The sequence below is a fragment of the Abrus precatorius genome, unplaced genomic scaffold, assembly GCF_003935025.1.
Source record: "Abrus precatorius isolate BTA unplaced genomic scaffold, Abrus_2018 Scaffold9, whole genome shotgun sequence".
Lineage (NCBI taxonomy): Eukaryota > Viridiplantae > Streptophyta > Magnoliopsida > Fabales > Fabaceae > Abrus > Abrus precatorius.
The window spans coordinates 22,579,135-22,596,522 of record NW_020874439.1 but is presented as its reverse complement, the minus strand read 5'-3'; the positions used below and the strand labels follow the sequence as shown (position 1 = coordinate 22,596,522).

Here is a 17,388-nt window from a genome sequence, read left to right as displayed (position 1 = left end):
AAATTCAAATTGAGTAAAATTTAATTGACCTTTAAAATTGCATTCATAATATGATTGAATCTAATAAAAAAATATTTTTAATTTTCAAATTTCAATTTTTATTTAATTTTACTTTTGCATCAGATTCCATCTGCTTATAAACATTTTGTAGTTTGTACTCCATTTTTGTTTATCTATTCACTTTTTAAAAGAAAATTATGTTTCTATATTTAGTTAGAAATTAAAAATAATAATAATAATTGTTTTTAATTATGTATTTATTTTTAATCAATTTCCAGGTGTTTTAAGAACTTATCATAAATAAAAAATATTTATAAAATTAATATTAGGAAGCTTACAATAATTTTAATATCAACAAAGATATTAGTTATATTTCTCAATTTTTTTATGAATAGTTATATTTTTAATCTGTATATTATCTATTTCAGTAAACAAATAAATAAATAATATTTTAAGAAACGAGTTCTTTCTTTCATCAAACTTAAATAAAATTTAATGGAGGCAAGACAGATAACCCACACTAGCAATTGCATTTAATTTGCCTAAGAAATTTTTTTTTTCTATTATAATTATTAGAATAAATCAAATTGTTAGCCTTCTAGTAATTCTGTCACAAACAAATAGCAAAGTCAAGTCAACAGAATAAATCAAATTGTTAGAATAAATCAAATTGTAATTTTTTTTTCTATTATAATTATTAGAATAAATCAAATTGTTAGCCTTCTAGTAATTCTGTCACAAACAAATAGCAAAGTCAAGTCAACAGAATTAAATAATTAACCTTTCCAAAGGGTATATTTAAGGATTAACTTTGCACATATTCTCGGCCAGCACATGAAGTTGTTGAAGAGTTCATTTGATAGTAATTTTCGTTTTAACTGTACAGATTTTTAGTCCTTTAAAAATGAGCTTATTTTTAATCCAGTTCCTTAAGTTCATTTCCTTTTCATTTTGGTTTGTATAATTATATAATTCCATAACCTATTTGTTCAAGTTACTATCCCCCATATTGAAAAATAAAAATAAAAATAAAAATAAAACACATATGTGAATAGTATACGAAATTGGAGGTCTAAGATAGCAAGTAAATTACGAGGAATTAACAGAGAAATTTCCCTCACCAAAGTCAATTCTATAGCTAAATCATTAAGGTGAAGAAGTTTTCTTACTAATCATATAAAAATAGATGAATGTAGATTTCGCGTAGAAATTTTCGGTCACATAAATTGATTTTAAAATCCCAATTTGGATGCCTTTCCCACTCTTCCTCTCTCACCTTCGTTTCCGATTTGAAAGAGTTGGTCATTCATTGGTTCTCCCACTTGACGCTGCAACCGATTTTTGAATGGTTAGGCTAACTGACCATTCCCATGCTTGTAACTGATATTATATAAAACTTTTTCAGTTCTAATTCCATTTATAATATGTTTAAAGTAAACTAGCTGGTACTTTGCCTGAGCTCATGATAATTGTTTGTTATATCTGAAAATAATTATTTGCTATGCTTGTTATATCTGACTTTTCTTCTTACGCCTTAAAATGTAATATAAAATGCTCTAATGATTAATAATATCTCTAAGAATTTATTTTTTGACTGAGTCCAATGGTATGATATTATTCATGTTGCATATCTCACTTAGTAGCTAGGGTAATGTCTTGTAGTTATTTGTGTTTATGCAATGTGCATGTGCAAGCATTAAAGGCAGACGATCTTTATTTGTGTCATGAATAGGATATGCAGGGTGAATTGGCGGATATTAAGAAAAAAGGGAAGATAATCGTCTTTAGTTTCAGCTAAACTCCTCTTCTGACGATTGTAAGTACTGGTATACATAATCAAATTGATTGCAACTCTGTATCAAGTATCATTTGTTTCTCAAATAGACAGAAAGAAAATATGACAGATTACTTTCTAAATTTACTACTCAAGATTTAAAAATGACTTCTAGTTTATTAATTTGTTTCAGTATGCATCCTAAAAGCCATTTGACTTTTGTATAATCCTCTTTAGCCACTTTCTACGATGTGTGAAAAGATTTCTCTATGCCATTACTATGGGATATAAATTCATTAGCCAAATAGCAATTATTTAAGTAAAGAAGGTACTTCACATACTTGGTATCCGCATGAAGATATTTCAGTTGTGTTTATCTTAGGTCCATCGGTAACCAACTTCCCTGCTCTTGGATCTTCTCAGTGATCTTTCATTTTTTTTCTCTTGCCTCTTTGCTCTCTGCAGAGATTCTCTCGTTTACCTTTCTTCTCACACTTAAGACTAGCCCTTCCCACACAATTATTAGGCATGAAAGAGTAATTCGATGGCATAACTTGCTGCTGTGAAAAGTAATCAGAATCCTTGCTGGTTCAATAAACTAGTTCTGCACTGCATTTCAGAACTAGTTTATGAACCAATCCATAAACAAAGTGGTTCTTCCAGTCCAATTCAAAAAAATGGTTGTGTTCTTCAAAAACTATTATTAAAACTAGTGTGCTCTCCTAGAATTGATACTTTTTAATGGTCTTATAAGCTTTTTAACTGACACTTTTTTTTTAAATTTTAGTTACCATCTTTGGCTGCATTTGTCATAGGCCTCTCGCAACACACATTATCTAAGGTGTGAATACCTTGCTAGGTGTTTATTTGGTGTCTATTGTGTTACAATAATAAATTTGAGGCTAATAACATTGATTGCGTTGCTTTTTCTCAAGTTTGATATAGATTTAAGCCATGTGATAATAATAATAATAATAATAATAATCTGAAGGTGTACAGGAAACCATACTCTGCTCTCTTCTGTATAAATACCAAGCCGTTAAAGGAAGAAAAGCGTGTCTGGAATATGTTTCACTCTCCCAGAAAGTACGATGTATTCATTAGCTTCAGAGGTGAGGACACCCGCACCACATTCACTAGCCATCTTCGGGATAGTCTCTACAAGCAAAATATCCAAACATATATTGATTATGAGCTTAAAAAAGGAGATGAGATATGGCCAACACTTGCCAAAGCAATCCAAGACTCTCATATATCCATTGTTATTTTCTCAGAAAACTTTGCTTCCTCAAAATGGTGCTTGGATGAACTCCTCAAAATACTCGAATGTAGAGAAAATCAAGGACAGGTAGTTATACCTGTGTTCTATAAAATAGATCCATCAGATGTACGTTACCAGATCGGTACATACAAAAAAGCATTTGCAAAACATGAGAGAGCTGTTAGGAATAATGAATCCTTCTTAAAAGTTTCTGCATGGAAAGAAGCTCTAACTAAAGCTGCCAATATATCTGGATGGGACTCTAGCACCCATAAGTAAGTGTTACATATTCTTAAGAGTTTAATTTTGATACACTAACCATGCATTCTAATGAAATTCAAATTCTTATTTTATGCATGTATATTTTTGAAACCACATATACTTACATTTATGCCAAATTTGTGATGAACATGATGATTCTAGTTGATCTACAGATACAAATTACTACATGATATGAAAATTTGATGCAGTATTGGATAGTGGTTTGAGTTTCCACACCAAACAATAGTATATAAGCTTTTCCGTTCCGCTCTACTGTTAGACATTCCATTCCAGTATGTATGACTATTCTGTTGCATAAATTCGTCCGCAGAAGAAAAAGAAGTCTATTACCATGAGTCCGGTAACTTTTACCGGTCATCTCACCTGTTGAAAACATTGATAGAGATCTGATGGTTTAGCATGTTTCAAGATTCATTCTAAACAAGCTCCCTTTTTATTCAACTGACACACTTTCATAAAATATATTTAATTTAAATTTCAAAATAATATAGTCAGACATGTAATATATGCAAACTCCAAAAAATCCTTAGATGCAATAAAAATGAATGTACATGATGAGTTTGCCAAAGATATAAAGCTCACAGATACAAGATAGACAAAGCACTTGGCCAAATTTAACCATTCCATTAGTTTTATTTGTTCATTCTTTATTCCTTATTTTTATTGATCTATTTGTTTTTGTCCAGGAATGATTCTGAAGTCATCCAGAACATTGTGCAAGATGTTTGGCAAAAGCTGTCCCTTAAGTATCCTAAGGAACTTAAAGGCCTTGTTGAGATTGATGAAAACAGTAATTACATTGAATCATTACTGAAAGAATTTCCAAGAATTGGAATTTGGGGCATGGGTGGTATAGGTAAAACTACCATTGCTAGATCTCTGTTTGCCAAACACTTTCCAGAATATGAGAGTGTCTGCTTCTTGGAAAAAGTGAGAGAAGAATCAGAAAAGTTGGGAATAACATCTGTACGTAAGAAGCTTCTTGGTGAGCTATTAAAGCAACAAATCACCACATCTGATACTCTTGGAACCACATTCATAGAGAGGAGGCTCAGTAGCAAAAGAGTTTTGATTGTACTTGATGATGTGGACAATGCTACACAATTAGAATATTTGTGTGGAGGACTAGATGACCTTGGACCAGATAGCAGACTCATCATCACAACAAGAGATAAGCATACGCTTAGGGGAAGCGTTAATAGGATATATGAGGTCACAAAATGGACGCATCCAGAATCTCTAAAGCTTTTTAGCTTAGGAGCCTTCCAACAAAGCCTTCCTAAAGAGGGTTATGAACATCTCTCAGAAAGGGCAGTTGCATATGCAGGAGGCATTCCATTAGCTTTAAAAGTTCTAGGTTTACATTTTCGTTCCAGAAGTATTGAATTTTGGGAATCTGAATTGAGTCATCTTGAGAACAAGGACGAATCCTGGGATGAAATTCGAGAAGTGTTACAAGTGAGCTATAAGGGATTGCAAAAGCGAGAGCAGGCAATATTTCTGGATATTGCATTCTTTTTCAAAGACCAAAATAAGGATTCTGTCATAAGGATACTAGATGCCTGTGGTTTCAGTGGTACTAGTGGAATACAAATCCTTCAAGATAAAGCTCTTATAACTATTTCAAACAGCAATAGAATAGAAATGCATGACTTGCTACAAAAAATGGGCCTGGATATAGTTCGAGAAGAATTTAGTAATGACCCTGGAAGACGTAGCCGATTGAGGGAAATTAAAGATGTTCCTGATGTACTTAAAAATAGCAAGGTGAGAAAAAAAAAATATATCCTAACCTTTATCAAGACATGTTTTTTGATAAAAGTATATAACAGCTAATTTTCTATCGTTTATTTCTTGTTTTGTTAGGGGACTGATGCAGTTGAAGGCATAACATTAGATTTGTCTCAAAGAGTAGATTTTCACTTGCCAGCTGACACATTCAACAGGATGACTAAATTACGAATTCTTAGATTATATGTCCCATCGGATAAGAAAAGATTAGCTAATGTATGCATCCCTCGAGTCTTTGAGCAGTTTTCCAATGAATTGAGGTACCTTGAGTGGAATGGATACCCTTTGAAGTTTCTTCCACAAAATTTTTGTCCTAAGTCTCTTGTTGAGATTCACATGCCGTATAGTCACGTTAAAGAGCTTTGGCAGGGAATGCAGGTAAAGATGTATATGAATGCATGCTTACACTTCAGCTTAGTTGAAATATAAGGATGTTCCATTGTGATGTTGTCTCCTTTTGAATATATTGTTCCAGGATCTTGTGAATTTAGAGGCAATGGACCTAAGTGAATGCCAACAGTTGCAAAAGCTTCCAGATTTGTCCAGAGCCTCAAAGCTTAAATGGGTGGATCTCTCTGGATGTGAAAGCTTACTTGATGTTCATCCATCTATTTTGTCCCTCGACACACTTGAAACTTTGATGTTGGATAGGTGCAAAAAACTGAATACTCTCAAAAGTGAGAAGCATTTAAAATCACTTGTGAATATCAATGTCAATGGGTGCATAAGCCTAAAGGAGTTTTCGGTGTCATCAGGCTCAATGGAAAGGTTGGATTTAAGCACTACAGGAACCAAAAAATTGCACTCATCAATTGGCCGTCTAAGCAAACTTAAGTGGCTCAATCTTGAGTATTTAAGATTGGAGAATCTTCCAGAAGAGTTATCTTTCTTGATATCTCTTGAGGAGCTTAGGATTTCTAACTGCAAACTAGTTAACAAGAAAAAGCTGCATGTCCTGTGTGATGGGTTACGGTCCTTAAAAGTACTACATTTGAAGGATTGTTATAAGTTGTTTGAACTCCCTGACAACATTAGCTTCTTATCATCATTACTCGAGTTAAGACTCGATAGAAGTGGTATTGAGATGTTGCCTGAAAGTATCAAGCATCTTCAAGAGCTGGAGATTCTGTCCTTATTGAATTGCACAAAGCTTCAATTGCTACCTGAACTTCCACCTTATATCAAACAGTTACATGTTGTCAACTGTAAATCATTGGTGATAGTGTCCACTTTGAAGACTTTTTCAGTCATGATGATAGGAAAGGAGAAATTCATATCATTTAAAAATGGAAAGAAACTGAATGAACATTCTCTCTTTCGGATCATTGAAGGCTTAATGTTTACAATGAAAAGTGCTGCATTTCACAATGTCTTAGTAAGAATGCTAAGTGTTGATACCCGCAGCTATAATTATAACAGTGTTGAGGTTTGTTTCCCAGGATGTAGTGTTCCAAGACAGTTCACATATCAAACCACAGGTTCCTCCATCACCATTGAACTTCCTGATCCTAAACTACGTTCTAACTTGTTAGGATTCATTTACTCTGTGGTTCTTCCTTCATCCCATGAAATGAAGCAGCATGGTGTTATAATCCAATGTCAGTGTCGTGAGAAAGATGGTAAAAAGGGAAATGCAACTACGTGGCATCATAAAGCCATCAAGGGATTGAATTCGGATCATGTTTTCGTATGGTATGATCCATTCCATTGTGACAGCATCCTCAGACATCGTAAACAAAGTATTATTTGCTTTGAGTTCTTTGTTACAATTGAAAGTGAGGAACTTCTTGTTGGTGATTTGGTTAGTATCAAACGATGTGGGGTCCACCTAATTTGGTCCTCAATGTTAGAGGTCCATAGTTTCTTACGAGAATTAAACTTGGAATTGAATTTGAAATTGGATTTGGGGGTGAAATTGGCATTAGCATTAGAAATGGAGCAGGGTCGAGGGAATTGGGAAGATAACAAGAGATTACTTCATGCATTGGAGAATGGAGATGAAGTGGATGAATCTTTGAAAATGGAGTTAGAATCACGACGTCGTGGGATTTTAATGTTAATTGAGACAAAAAGTATTGGAAGCAAATTGTGAGTGAACTAAATTGTATTATTCATTATCAATGTTGATATCTTCTTTTTATTTGTCGTTTAAAGTTATGCTATATATATTAAGACATTTAATTGAAATTTTCGTTTTTGTTATTATTTTCTTAAACTATGTTTTGTCTGTGTCCCATCTCTCAAAATCCCACGTTGAATAGGAGTCGAGACTAAAGACAGTTTATAAACACTTGTCCGTTACGACCTACTAAATTGACTTTCAAGAATAAAATCATGACTCGAGCACTAACATGTACAATACCTTAGTTGTGGTTAGTCTAACAATACTGTCCTTAGTATGAAAGAATAAGTGGCCACATTATTTTACACAAAAGCATCAGCTTTAATTTATTCTTGTTAAGTAAAATATTTGTCTATAAAAAAGTCTTTGTTCTTAATTTCGTTTTTGTTTTACTAAATGGAACAAAAATAGTTAATATTAAATTTTAGTTAACTTGAGACATCAGTAAGATAAAAGACAACAATTTGGATCATATACTGTTTTTATCTTCGAGTTAAAAAATTATAGGTGTTGGAACAACTTTTTCTTTGAGCAGGTTCTTAAGGTACTTATGGAGACTAATCAGTAGTCAAAAGGGTGTCGAAGCATTAATGAAACTCAAATTGTTGGTGTAATAAATGGTGATAATATTGTGCAATTCCTAAAGAAGGAAATAAAAGTTAAACAATAAAAGGAGTAGAACTTGCGTTCCTTTGCCACAACAGCCTTGTAACATGAATATGAGCAGATCCTGGATCGATATCTATGCTACCTAGTATTGTTCTAATATCGACCTAATTATCCGCTGATTGTTGATTACTTGTATTTTTATATTAAAGTAAACTTCCACATTTAAGATACTGTTTGTAATAGTTACATTCTTGTGTTTTATTTGGGTTATGGCTGTACATATGGGTTTGTCATGGGTATTTTATAGTGTAATGGTACCAAATTGTTCTTCAATGTTATTTTAATCCCTTATTTCTCCATTAAAATCAAAGAGTTAAGAATTTTATGAAATATTATCTGAAAAAATTCTTTTACATCTTATTTTTCATCTTAAATCGTAAAAATCAAAGTTAATGACTAGGGAAAGTAACGTAAAATGTCTTTCTCCCACATAACTTACCGAACCTGTTGGCTAGCAAAAAAAAATTCTTCAGTTACATGTCCCCTTGGGTAAGAGATCAGAAACCAAGTACCAATGTACAGTTCTTGAGACATTTCTGATAAATTGAACTACATTGAGACATTGAGTGGAATAGATTCCCTTTTAAGTCCCTTCCACCAACTTTTTGTTGTAAGTTTCTCGTTGAGATCTCTTACCATATAGTCATGTTAAAGAACTTTGGCAAGGGATGCAGGTAAAGATATCTAATAACGTATGCTTATATATTCAGGTTAATGGAAATATGACGATTTCATATTGTGATGTTGTATCCTTTTGAATTGTTATAGGAACTTGTGAATTTGGAGGCAATTGATCTAAGTGAATGCAAACAATTGATAAAGCTCCCAGATTTGTCTATGGCCTCAAAACTTAAATGGGTGTATCTCTCTAGTCGTGAAAGTTTGTGTCATTCGTCCACCTCTTTTATCTGATATACACTTGTTTCTTTAATATTAGATGGGTTTATATTGCATAACAGCTTTATGTTGCAGGATTTGCGGTAAAGGAGCAAAAAGAAATCCTCCTATGCAAAATTTGCTCGTTCATTTTTTGAGTCCTTATGGTCTTGTTTGGAATGCATACTCATTTCCTTTATGTAATAATACTCACTTTTTGCGTGTTAGTTTTTCTTTGATTTATTTGTTTTTTAACTAGAAATATAGAGGAAGTTACCACATTTTTTTGGTCAATGAAGTTCCCCCATCTTGGGTTAGCTCGTTATTTACAAGAAGATGATTTCATTGATTATATGACCCACTACAAGCCAGCAATACCACAGGCAATGAATGACCCCGATGGGGAAATAATCAAAAGACAAAATGCACAGGAAAGTGGTTGCATTATTTTAATTAAGAAAATCTGGGTTAATAAACCCATCAAATAGGACTATTGTAGTGAATCTCTTGCCCTTCATGGGACCTGAATGAAGGGTTATGATATATTATAATGCTCTTATTTATTATACAAAAGTTTTGGTCTTGTATACACTATCGGTACCTTCTGGACTCGGTTTACTTGACTTGACTTAAGGACATAATATCTGGAATGAAAAACTAAAAGCATATTATATGATTTTTATATTTAATAAAATTTTAAAAGAATACTAATAATAATTTAATATTATATTATAATATTTTTAATTTTTTATAAAAAATAAAAGACTAAATTATCAAAACTAAATAAAATAATTAAATTAGTTATATTTTTTATAAATATAATTTTTATTCTAAAAATACTATGATATTAAATAATAAAATTAGTAATTTATATATTTAATTATACTAATAAAAAATAATATAAATTTTTTGTAACAATTAATATATTTTAAATCTATTATTTATTTTTTATAATAAAAATTAAAAAATATTTTATTTTATTTCTCGGAGGTAGTATAAAATAATATAACTTTTTAAAAATTAAAATATTTTTATTTATAAACTTATTAAATAATTATTTAATTAAATACTGTTCCTAAAGTTGAATATAAAATATTTATCGTGATGAACCAGCGAAGGGTGATTCCTTCTTGAATAATAAATAAATTTTATGTGTAAAATAACGAATGAAAGTAGAAGATACCGTGATCTTGATTTCTTCGCTCTGACAATTCCAAGTCGCTGGCAAATCGGAACGGAAAATGTCTTCCTCTACCAAAAGCTACGATGTGTTCATTAGCTTCCGAGGAGAAGACACACGTGCCAACTTCACCAGTAATCTCCATTCGGCTCTGCAAATTAAGAGTATCCGTACATACATAGACTATGAGCTTAATAGAGGAGATGATGTCGAAGAAGCACTTCCCCAAGCAATCCAAAACTCCGAGATCTCGATCGTCGTTTTCTCGGAAAACTACGCTTCATCGAAATGGTGCTTGAAAGAACTTGTTCAAATTATGAATTGCAGAAATTGTGAGGGGCAAGTTGTTATACCTGTCTTCTACAATATTGACCCATCGCACGTGCGGAACCAAACTGGTAGTTTTGAGAAAGCATTTGCCACACACGTGCAAGATCTCACAAGCAATGAACCCTCACAGATCGAAGACGAAGTTTCTAAGTGGAAAGATGCTCTCCGCAAAGCTGCAAATTTATCTGGCTGGGATTCTCGAACCTTTATGTAAGTATCATTTTTTATTTTTTATTTTAAAAACAGTATATATTTGAGTAAATTAATTTTACACTCCTCGCGTTTAACAAATTTTTTTTTTGTATATTATTTTAATTTCTATTAATTCATATAGCCATATTAGAAATTCATGATAATTTGTGTAATTGAGAATAATAGGCAATGTTTGTTGTTATATAAGATAAGAGATGTTTATATAAGATAAAAAATAAAAGAGAGTCAAATTTCGTTAAACTTTAGAAGATGTGAATGCAATTTGTTCTATATAATATATTTGAGAAAAATTAAATAAAAATAAAATGTATTACGTTGAGATGGAAAAATATTTTATACTCATTTTTATGAAATAATTTCTTATGAGTTACTTTTCCATCTTGTTACTTTTTTCTTATGTTTAATTAGTGAATGCTTTAATTGATGATAACATACATATAAATACTCTGCTCTAATTTATTTATTTTAGTAAATTATTACTTTAGCCTTTAACTTTGTAATTTTTTATTTTTATTTCTAACTTAATGAATACTCCATTTTAGTTATTAAGTTATTAAAAACTCTATCGCATTAGTCTCAATCATTCTTAATGACAAATTAAACCAATGTTGGAGGTTAGACAGTAGATGTCAATGAAGAATTTAAGATAAATTAAAGAGAAGATAACAACTTTTAAGTTTTGTGAGTGGGGTAAAATTGAGTGCAAATTTTAATTAAGAGCACAATTCATTTAATATATCAAGTTGATATTTAATATGCCAGATAAGTAATTTCTTTATTAATGTTGGCTAAATGTAAGGATTAACTTAAAATATATTTGAATAAATTAGGAACTAAAATTATGTCATTATTAAGAAATAATTTACTCTCTATTTTTATTTACTATTTAGGATAACTTTTTAAGAAAGAAATTTGATACACACCTTTCTGATGTATCCAAAAAAAAAGAAAAAACGCACCTTTCCGTAAAGCTTATTTTAATATTAAAAAAATGTTCATTCTCCTAGGACCAAAGGAATCATAATAAAAAAAAATTACTACTACGCATTTACCATGATTTTTAATATATCTTTAATGTTATAATAACATTATAATTAAAAAAATTATTAAAATTGAGTAATACTACACCAAAGTAAAATTAATTCCGCTAATTTAACAATATTTGTTGGATAAAATAAAAACACGCGCATATATATGTTAAAATTAAGTAATGTTACATAAAAGTGGAATTAACCTCCCTAATTTAACAATAATTGTTGCATGAAATAAAACAATATAGACAATTTATCCATGTAAAGGTTAACAGGCCTACCAAATTATTGTATAGAAAAATCTAGATTAATTGTGGCTTACTAACATTTTTCTTCAAATTATAGAGTTTTAGTTTCTTGATTCATTTGTAGGCCTTCATATAACTTAAGCTTTTAAATATACTTTTTTTATGTTAGGTTAAGCGTTTATGTATTCGTAAAATGCTCAAGCTGAGAATAATTTAAAAACAACTTTGGGTCTATCTGAGCCAAGCTCATTTCACCGTAAACTAATTCTAAGGCTTTTTCTTTTTTTTTTCTGTGAACTAAGAAGTAGATCAAAAGACAACATACAAGCCCCTAACAAAGATAGTATCTGTTAGCACGCAGCAAAGTTCAAAAACTTGAACAACTTCATTCTATTGAAGTATTACTTGTTTCTAATACAAATATATAGCATAAGCAAAGCTTGAGGAAACATATCATGTAACCAAGTAAGATGTTTTGCTACAAATAGGAATTATTTTCTTAAGACAGTCCAAAAGTATAGGTCACCATACCTATCTCTTATTTGGCAAAAGAATCTGCAACACCGTTTGCTTCTTGATAGGAATGTTCCAAGATTGTTGCTTCACAATGTTCAGCCAATTTTGTATGACATGATGCACTATATTAGCACAAGGATGGTGTAGTGGAACTTGGAAGGCCTTATTGAATGAACTGGCACGGTCCATTTCCAGAACAATCTTTCAAAAGCCTCTATCCAAAGCCAAGCTCAACCAATAGAAAGTCCTTCATAGTTCCCCCATCATAATAGAGCAAGCACCAGTGTTGGCAGAAAAGCTCACTATGTATGCAGTGAAGTGAGAACATTTTTCGAGTTATTCGACAAAAAGTTGAAGACCTAGGAAAACTAAGCAGCATCAACATATATAATAATAATATATATACCTATGTAAAGCATACATATTGATGTATAATGCCTCTATTCTATGTTAGATCAATGTTGAGGTTGACTAGCACATATTAGAAGTTTCTTTGAATAGCTTGTTCACTTATAGTAATTTAAATCTTCCATTTATATTTCCTTTATATGCTAGGAATGATTCTCAAGTCATACAAAACATTGTAAATGATGTCTTGCAAAAGTTATACCTGAAATACCCTAATGAACTGCAAGGTGTTATTGGAATTGAAAATTACTATGATGAAATAGAACCATTGCTCGAAAATTTTCGAAGAATTGGAATTTGGGGCATGGGTGGAATAGGAAAGACAACCACTGCTAAAACAATATTTTCCAAACACTTCCCCAAATATGATAGTGTATGCTTCTTGTCAAATGTAAGAGAAGAATCACAGAGGCTCGGACTGACATATACACGAGACAAGCTTCTCTCTGAGCTACTAAAGGAACCGATTACAACCTCAAATTTTAGTGGATCTGCATTCATGAGGAGGAGGCTTAGTAGTAAAAAAGTTTTCATTGTACTTGACGACATGGCTAGTTTTCGTGATTTGGATTATTTGTATGGAGAACTTGGTGACTTGGGAAACGGTAGTACACTCATTGTAACAACAAGAGATAAGCATTTGCTTAAAGGAAGAGTTGACAAGATATGTGAGGTCAAGAAACGGAACTTTGAAGAATCTCTAGAGCTTTTTTGCTTAGAAGCCTTCAAGCAAAGCAACCCTAAAAAGGGTTATGAGCATCTCTCAGAAAGGGCAGTTAAATATGCAGGAGGCAATCCATTAGCTCTAAAAGTTTTGGGTTCACATTTTCATTCAAGAAAAATTGAATTTTGGGAATGTGAATTGAGTAATTTTGAGAAGAAGAAGGAATCCTGTGACGAAATTCTTGAAGTGTTACAAGTGAGCTATAATGCATTACGAAACGGAGAGAAGGAAATATTTCTAGATATTGCATTCTTTTTCAAAGACGAAGATGCAGATTTTGTCATAAAGATACTGAATGCTTGTGGTTTCAATGCTACTAGTGGTATAGAAATCCTTCAAGATAAAGCTCTGGTAACTATTTCAACAAGCAACAAAGTACAAATGCATGACTTGCTACAAGAACTGGGTTTGGATATAGTTCGAAAAGAATTTAGTAAAGACCCTGGAAGACGTAGCCGACTGAGGAATATTGAAGAAGTTCGTGATGTACTTAAAAATAACAAGGTGGGAAAAATAAGCCAACCATGTTTGACACATTTTTATATTGAAATTATAACTTCTCTTCTATCAGTTAACTCTTGTGTGATTTTTGTAGGGGACTGATGCAGTTGAAGGAATAACATTAGATTTGTCTGCAAATGTAGATTTGCAATTTACTGCTGATACCTTTAACATGATGTCTAAATTAAGACTTCTTAGATTATATGTTCCCTTGGGTAAGACGAGATTAGCTAATGTTGAACATCCTGAAGTCTTTGACCGGTGTTCTGATGAACTAAGGTACCTTGAGTGGAATGGGTACCCTTTGAAGTCTCTTCCCCAAAATTTTTGTGCTATCTTTCTTGTTGAGATTCGCATGCCGCACAGCAATGTTGAAGAGCTTTGGCAAGGGATGCAGGTAAAGATATATGCTTACAATTTTGACACAACTGACATTAAAAATGAAGATTTTCTATTGTGGATTTCTCATTTTGGATTATTACAGGATCTGATGAATTTAGAGCAAATTGACCTAAGTGAATGCAAAAAGTTGGTGATGCTCCCAGATTTGTCTAGAGCATCAAAACTTAAAACGGTGGTTCTCTCCGGTTGTGAAAGGTTGTGTGTTGTTCATCCATCTCTTTTATCTGTGGACACACTTAAAACTTTGATATTGGATAGGTGCAAAAAATTGAAGAGTCTCAAAAGTAAAAATCATTTTAGATTTTTGGAGGATCTCAGTGTCAACTACTGTTCAAGCCTTGAGGAATTTTCAATATCATCAGAATTAATTAAACAATTGGATTTAAGCACGACAAGTGTAAAAATATTAGACTCAACAATCGGTCGTCTAAGCAAGCTTGAGAAGCTGAATTTAGAAGGTTTACAACTTAAGAATCTTCCAAATGAATTATGTTGTCTAATATCTCTTCATGAGCTTAGGATTTCTAAATGTGGAAGTGTGATTAACAAAGAGATGCTGCATGACCTATGTGATCGCTTAAGACTTTTAAATGTACTACATTTGAAGGAATGTGATAAGTTGTTTGAACTCCCTGACAACATTAGTGAGTTGACATTTTTACATAAAGTAAGTCTCGATGGAAGTAGTATTGAGAGGTTGCCTGAAAGCATCAAACATCTTCCAAGGCTAGAGATTTTGTCCTTACAGAATTGTAGAAAGCTTCAGTTTCTACCTGAGCTTCCACCACTCATCAAAACTCTTAATGTTGGCAATTGTAAATCATTGGTGACCGTATCCCCTACAAAACATTTTTCAGTCCACTTGATCGAAAAGAAATGCGTTTCATTTGAGAATGGAATGAAACTGAGTGAATTTTCACTCTGTTCAATAATGGAAGACGCCTTATTTGTGATGAAAAGTGTGGCATTTCACGATCTGTTAAAAAGATATAATGGTTTTAAAGCCAACAGCAAAGTTGAGGTTTGTTTACCAGGAAATAGTGTCCCACGTACGTTTACATATCGAACCACGGAGTCTTCCATTACCATTGGACTTGCTAATCCTGACCAATTTTCCCACTTGGTAGGCTTGATGTACTCTATTGTTCTTTCTCCATCCCCTTGGATGAAGCATCAAGTTACTTTCATCCGATGTCAATGCTATAGGGCAGATGGTACAAAGGTTGGAAATGCCACTACATGGCAACATAAACCCATCAGGAAATTGAATTCAGACCATGTTTTTCTATGGTATGATTGTTTTCATTGGTACAACATTTTCCAAGGACATGCAAAATTTCTTGTTAGCAAGACACATGTAGAAAATCTGCGTTTTCAGTTCTCTGTTATACCTTATAGAAGGGCAAGTAATGACCAGATCAGTATAAAAGAGTGTGGGATTCACCTAATAGGTTCCTCAAGGTCAGAGTTTTACAATTGCTTATATGAATCAGACATGACATTGGAGTCCAAGATTATGTGTGGGTTGGAATTTGACATAGCACATAGATTTAGGGAAGTGGATTGGAGATTATATTGTGCATTGCGGTATAATGATTTTGCAACAGATGCAGAGGTTAAAAAAGAGCAAGAGTCAAGACGTAGAGCAATGTTATGGGCAACTAAAAAGTTAAATGAAAAAAAAGCATGGTACAAGGACAGCCACTGAATCTAGAATACAAATGGAGTGAAAAATATTCCGTTTCCCATGACTACAAGGTATAGACTTGACTGATGGCTTTCACTTTTCTAGTATATATTGTTTTTTGTTTTCTTGTGACCCTCGTGAATAAATAGCATGCAATTTGGAATATAATGAAAAAACACAAAACAAAATAAAAAAACAACCCCATATAAAATTTATCTATAGAGGAGCAAATAATTCTCTTTTCTGTTTTGCTAATGAAATCAAACATAGTTAATATTGCATTTTTGTGGAAAAAGCACAACAAATTTGATCATACAGATACTTTTACTTTAAAAGTAAAAATTTTCCATTCTAATCTTTTATTAATTAACGAAATCATAAGATTAACAAATAAGAACACCTTGTTCTTGAACAACTTTTTCTTTGTGCACAAATCTCTTCGGGAAACTTGGATTGGAAGGGGCGTCAAAACATTAATGAAACTCACAAATTTCTGCTGTAATAACATGTTACTTTATATTGCAGAGAATCGTCAATTTTTTTTCTTTTGTACTAAAGTATTGTTACTAAGAATTTATTTTTATAACTTTTTTTTGTTCTAGTAATGAAAACAAAAATAGTTAACACTGCATTTTTATTAATCTGACTTTAACACTGCATTTTTATTAATCTAACAATTTGGACTATTTATACTTTTGTTTTTTTTTTTTTAAATAATTGTTCTAATCTTTCGTTATTTTACATAACATTGTACAACATTTTCTTTGAGCAGATATCTTAATGTTCTTCTGAAGATTAATCAGCTATTAGTGAAGCCCACGTTTTTTGGTGCAATGGTGATAATATGATCCAGTTACCAAGGCACAGAAGGAAAGTTAAAGAAAAAGGGAAAAGAAGCTTAAGTACCATTCCTGTGATACAACAGCATAGTAGCATGAAGACGAATTTTCTTATGAAATTCTGTTCTTTTTACGATGTTAACTTAGCAATTTTATTCTTGGCAAATTCTCAAAAGAAAAGTCTTTCGGGATTACTAAAAGTACAACACATCTTTGAAAAATTTTAGGTACTTTTAGTTAGGGTTGAAAATGGGCTAAGATGGGGTTAGTTCAGAAGTTAGATGGATCCGGCCTATTACATACAACTAAAGTTTAAGTTTAAACTTATGACTTAAAATAGGCTAAATTTTTAAGTTTGACTAAACTTTTTTAGAAGCCTAATTTAGTTCAATAGTCTATTTAATAGCATATTTAACAATAATTTTTTTTAATAAAACTAATAATTTAAATTTACTAGACTAATAAGTTAATGAGTTAATAATTAAAAGGCTAGCAAGCCGAAAGACTTATTATTAGTAAAATAAAAAATATATA

At 31.9% G+C, this 17,388-nt stretch overlaps 2 protein-coding genes across 2 annotated transcripts; both read left to right on the top strand.

Annotated features, from left to right (window-relative positions):
- Positions 1 to 2,840: 2,840 nt before the first annotated feature.
- On the top strand, positions 2,841 to 7,200 carry LOC113851030 (disease resistance-like protein DSC1). Its single transcript, XM_027481520.1, has 4 exons — positions 2,841 to 3,310; positions 4,004 to 5,084; positions 5,184 to 5,486; positions 5,584 to 7,200. The coding sequence occupies exons 1-4, from the start codon at positions 2,841 to 2,843 to the stop codon at positions 7,198 to 7,200; spliced, it is 3,471 nt and encodes a 1,156-aa protein (XP_027337321.1).
- A 2,741-nt stretch (positions 7,201 to 9,941) lies between these two features.
- Positions 9,942 to 17,024, top strand: LOC113850334 (disease resistance-like protein DSC1). The gene is made up of 5 exons (XM_027480837.1): positions 9,942 to 10,495; positions 12,849 to 13,929; positions 14,021 to 14,323; positions 14,411 to 16,086; positions 16,788 to 17,024. The coding sequence occupies exons 1-4, from the start codon at positions 10,017 to 10,019 to the stop codon at positions 16,034 to 16,036; spliced, it is 3,489 nt and encodes a 1,162-aa protein (XP_027336638.1). The 5' UTR covers positions 9,942 to 10,016; the 3' UTR covers positions 16,037 to 16,086; positions 16,788 to 17,024.
- Positions 17,025 to 17,388: the final 364 nt, after the last annotated feature.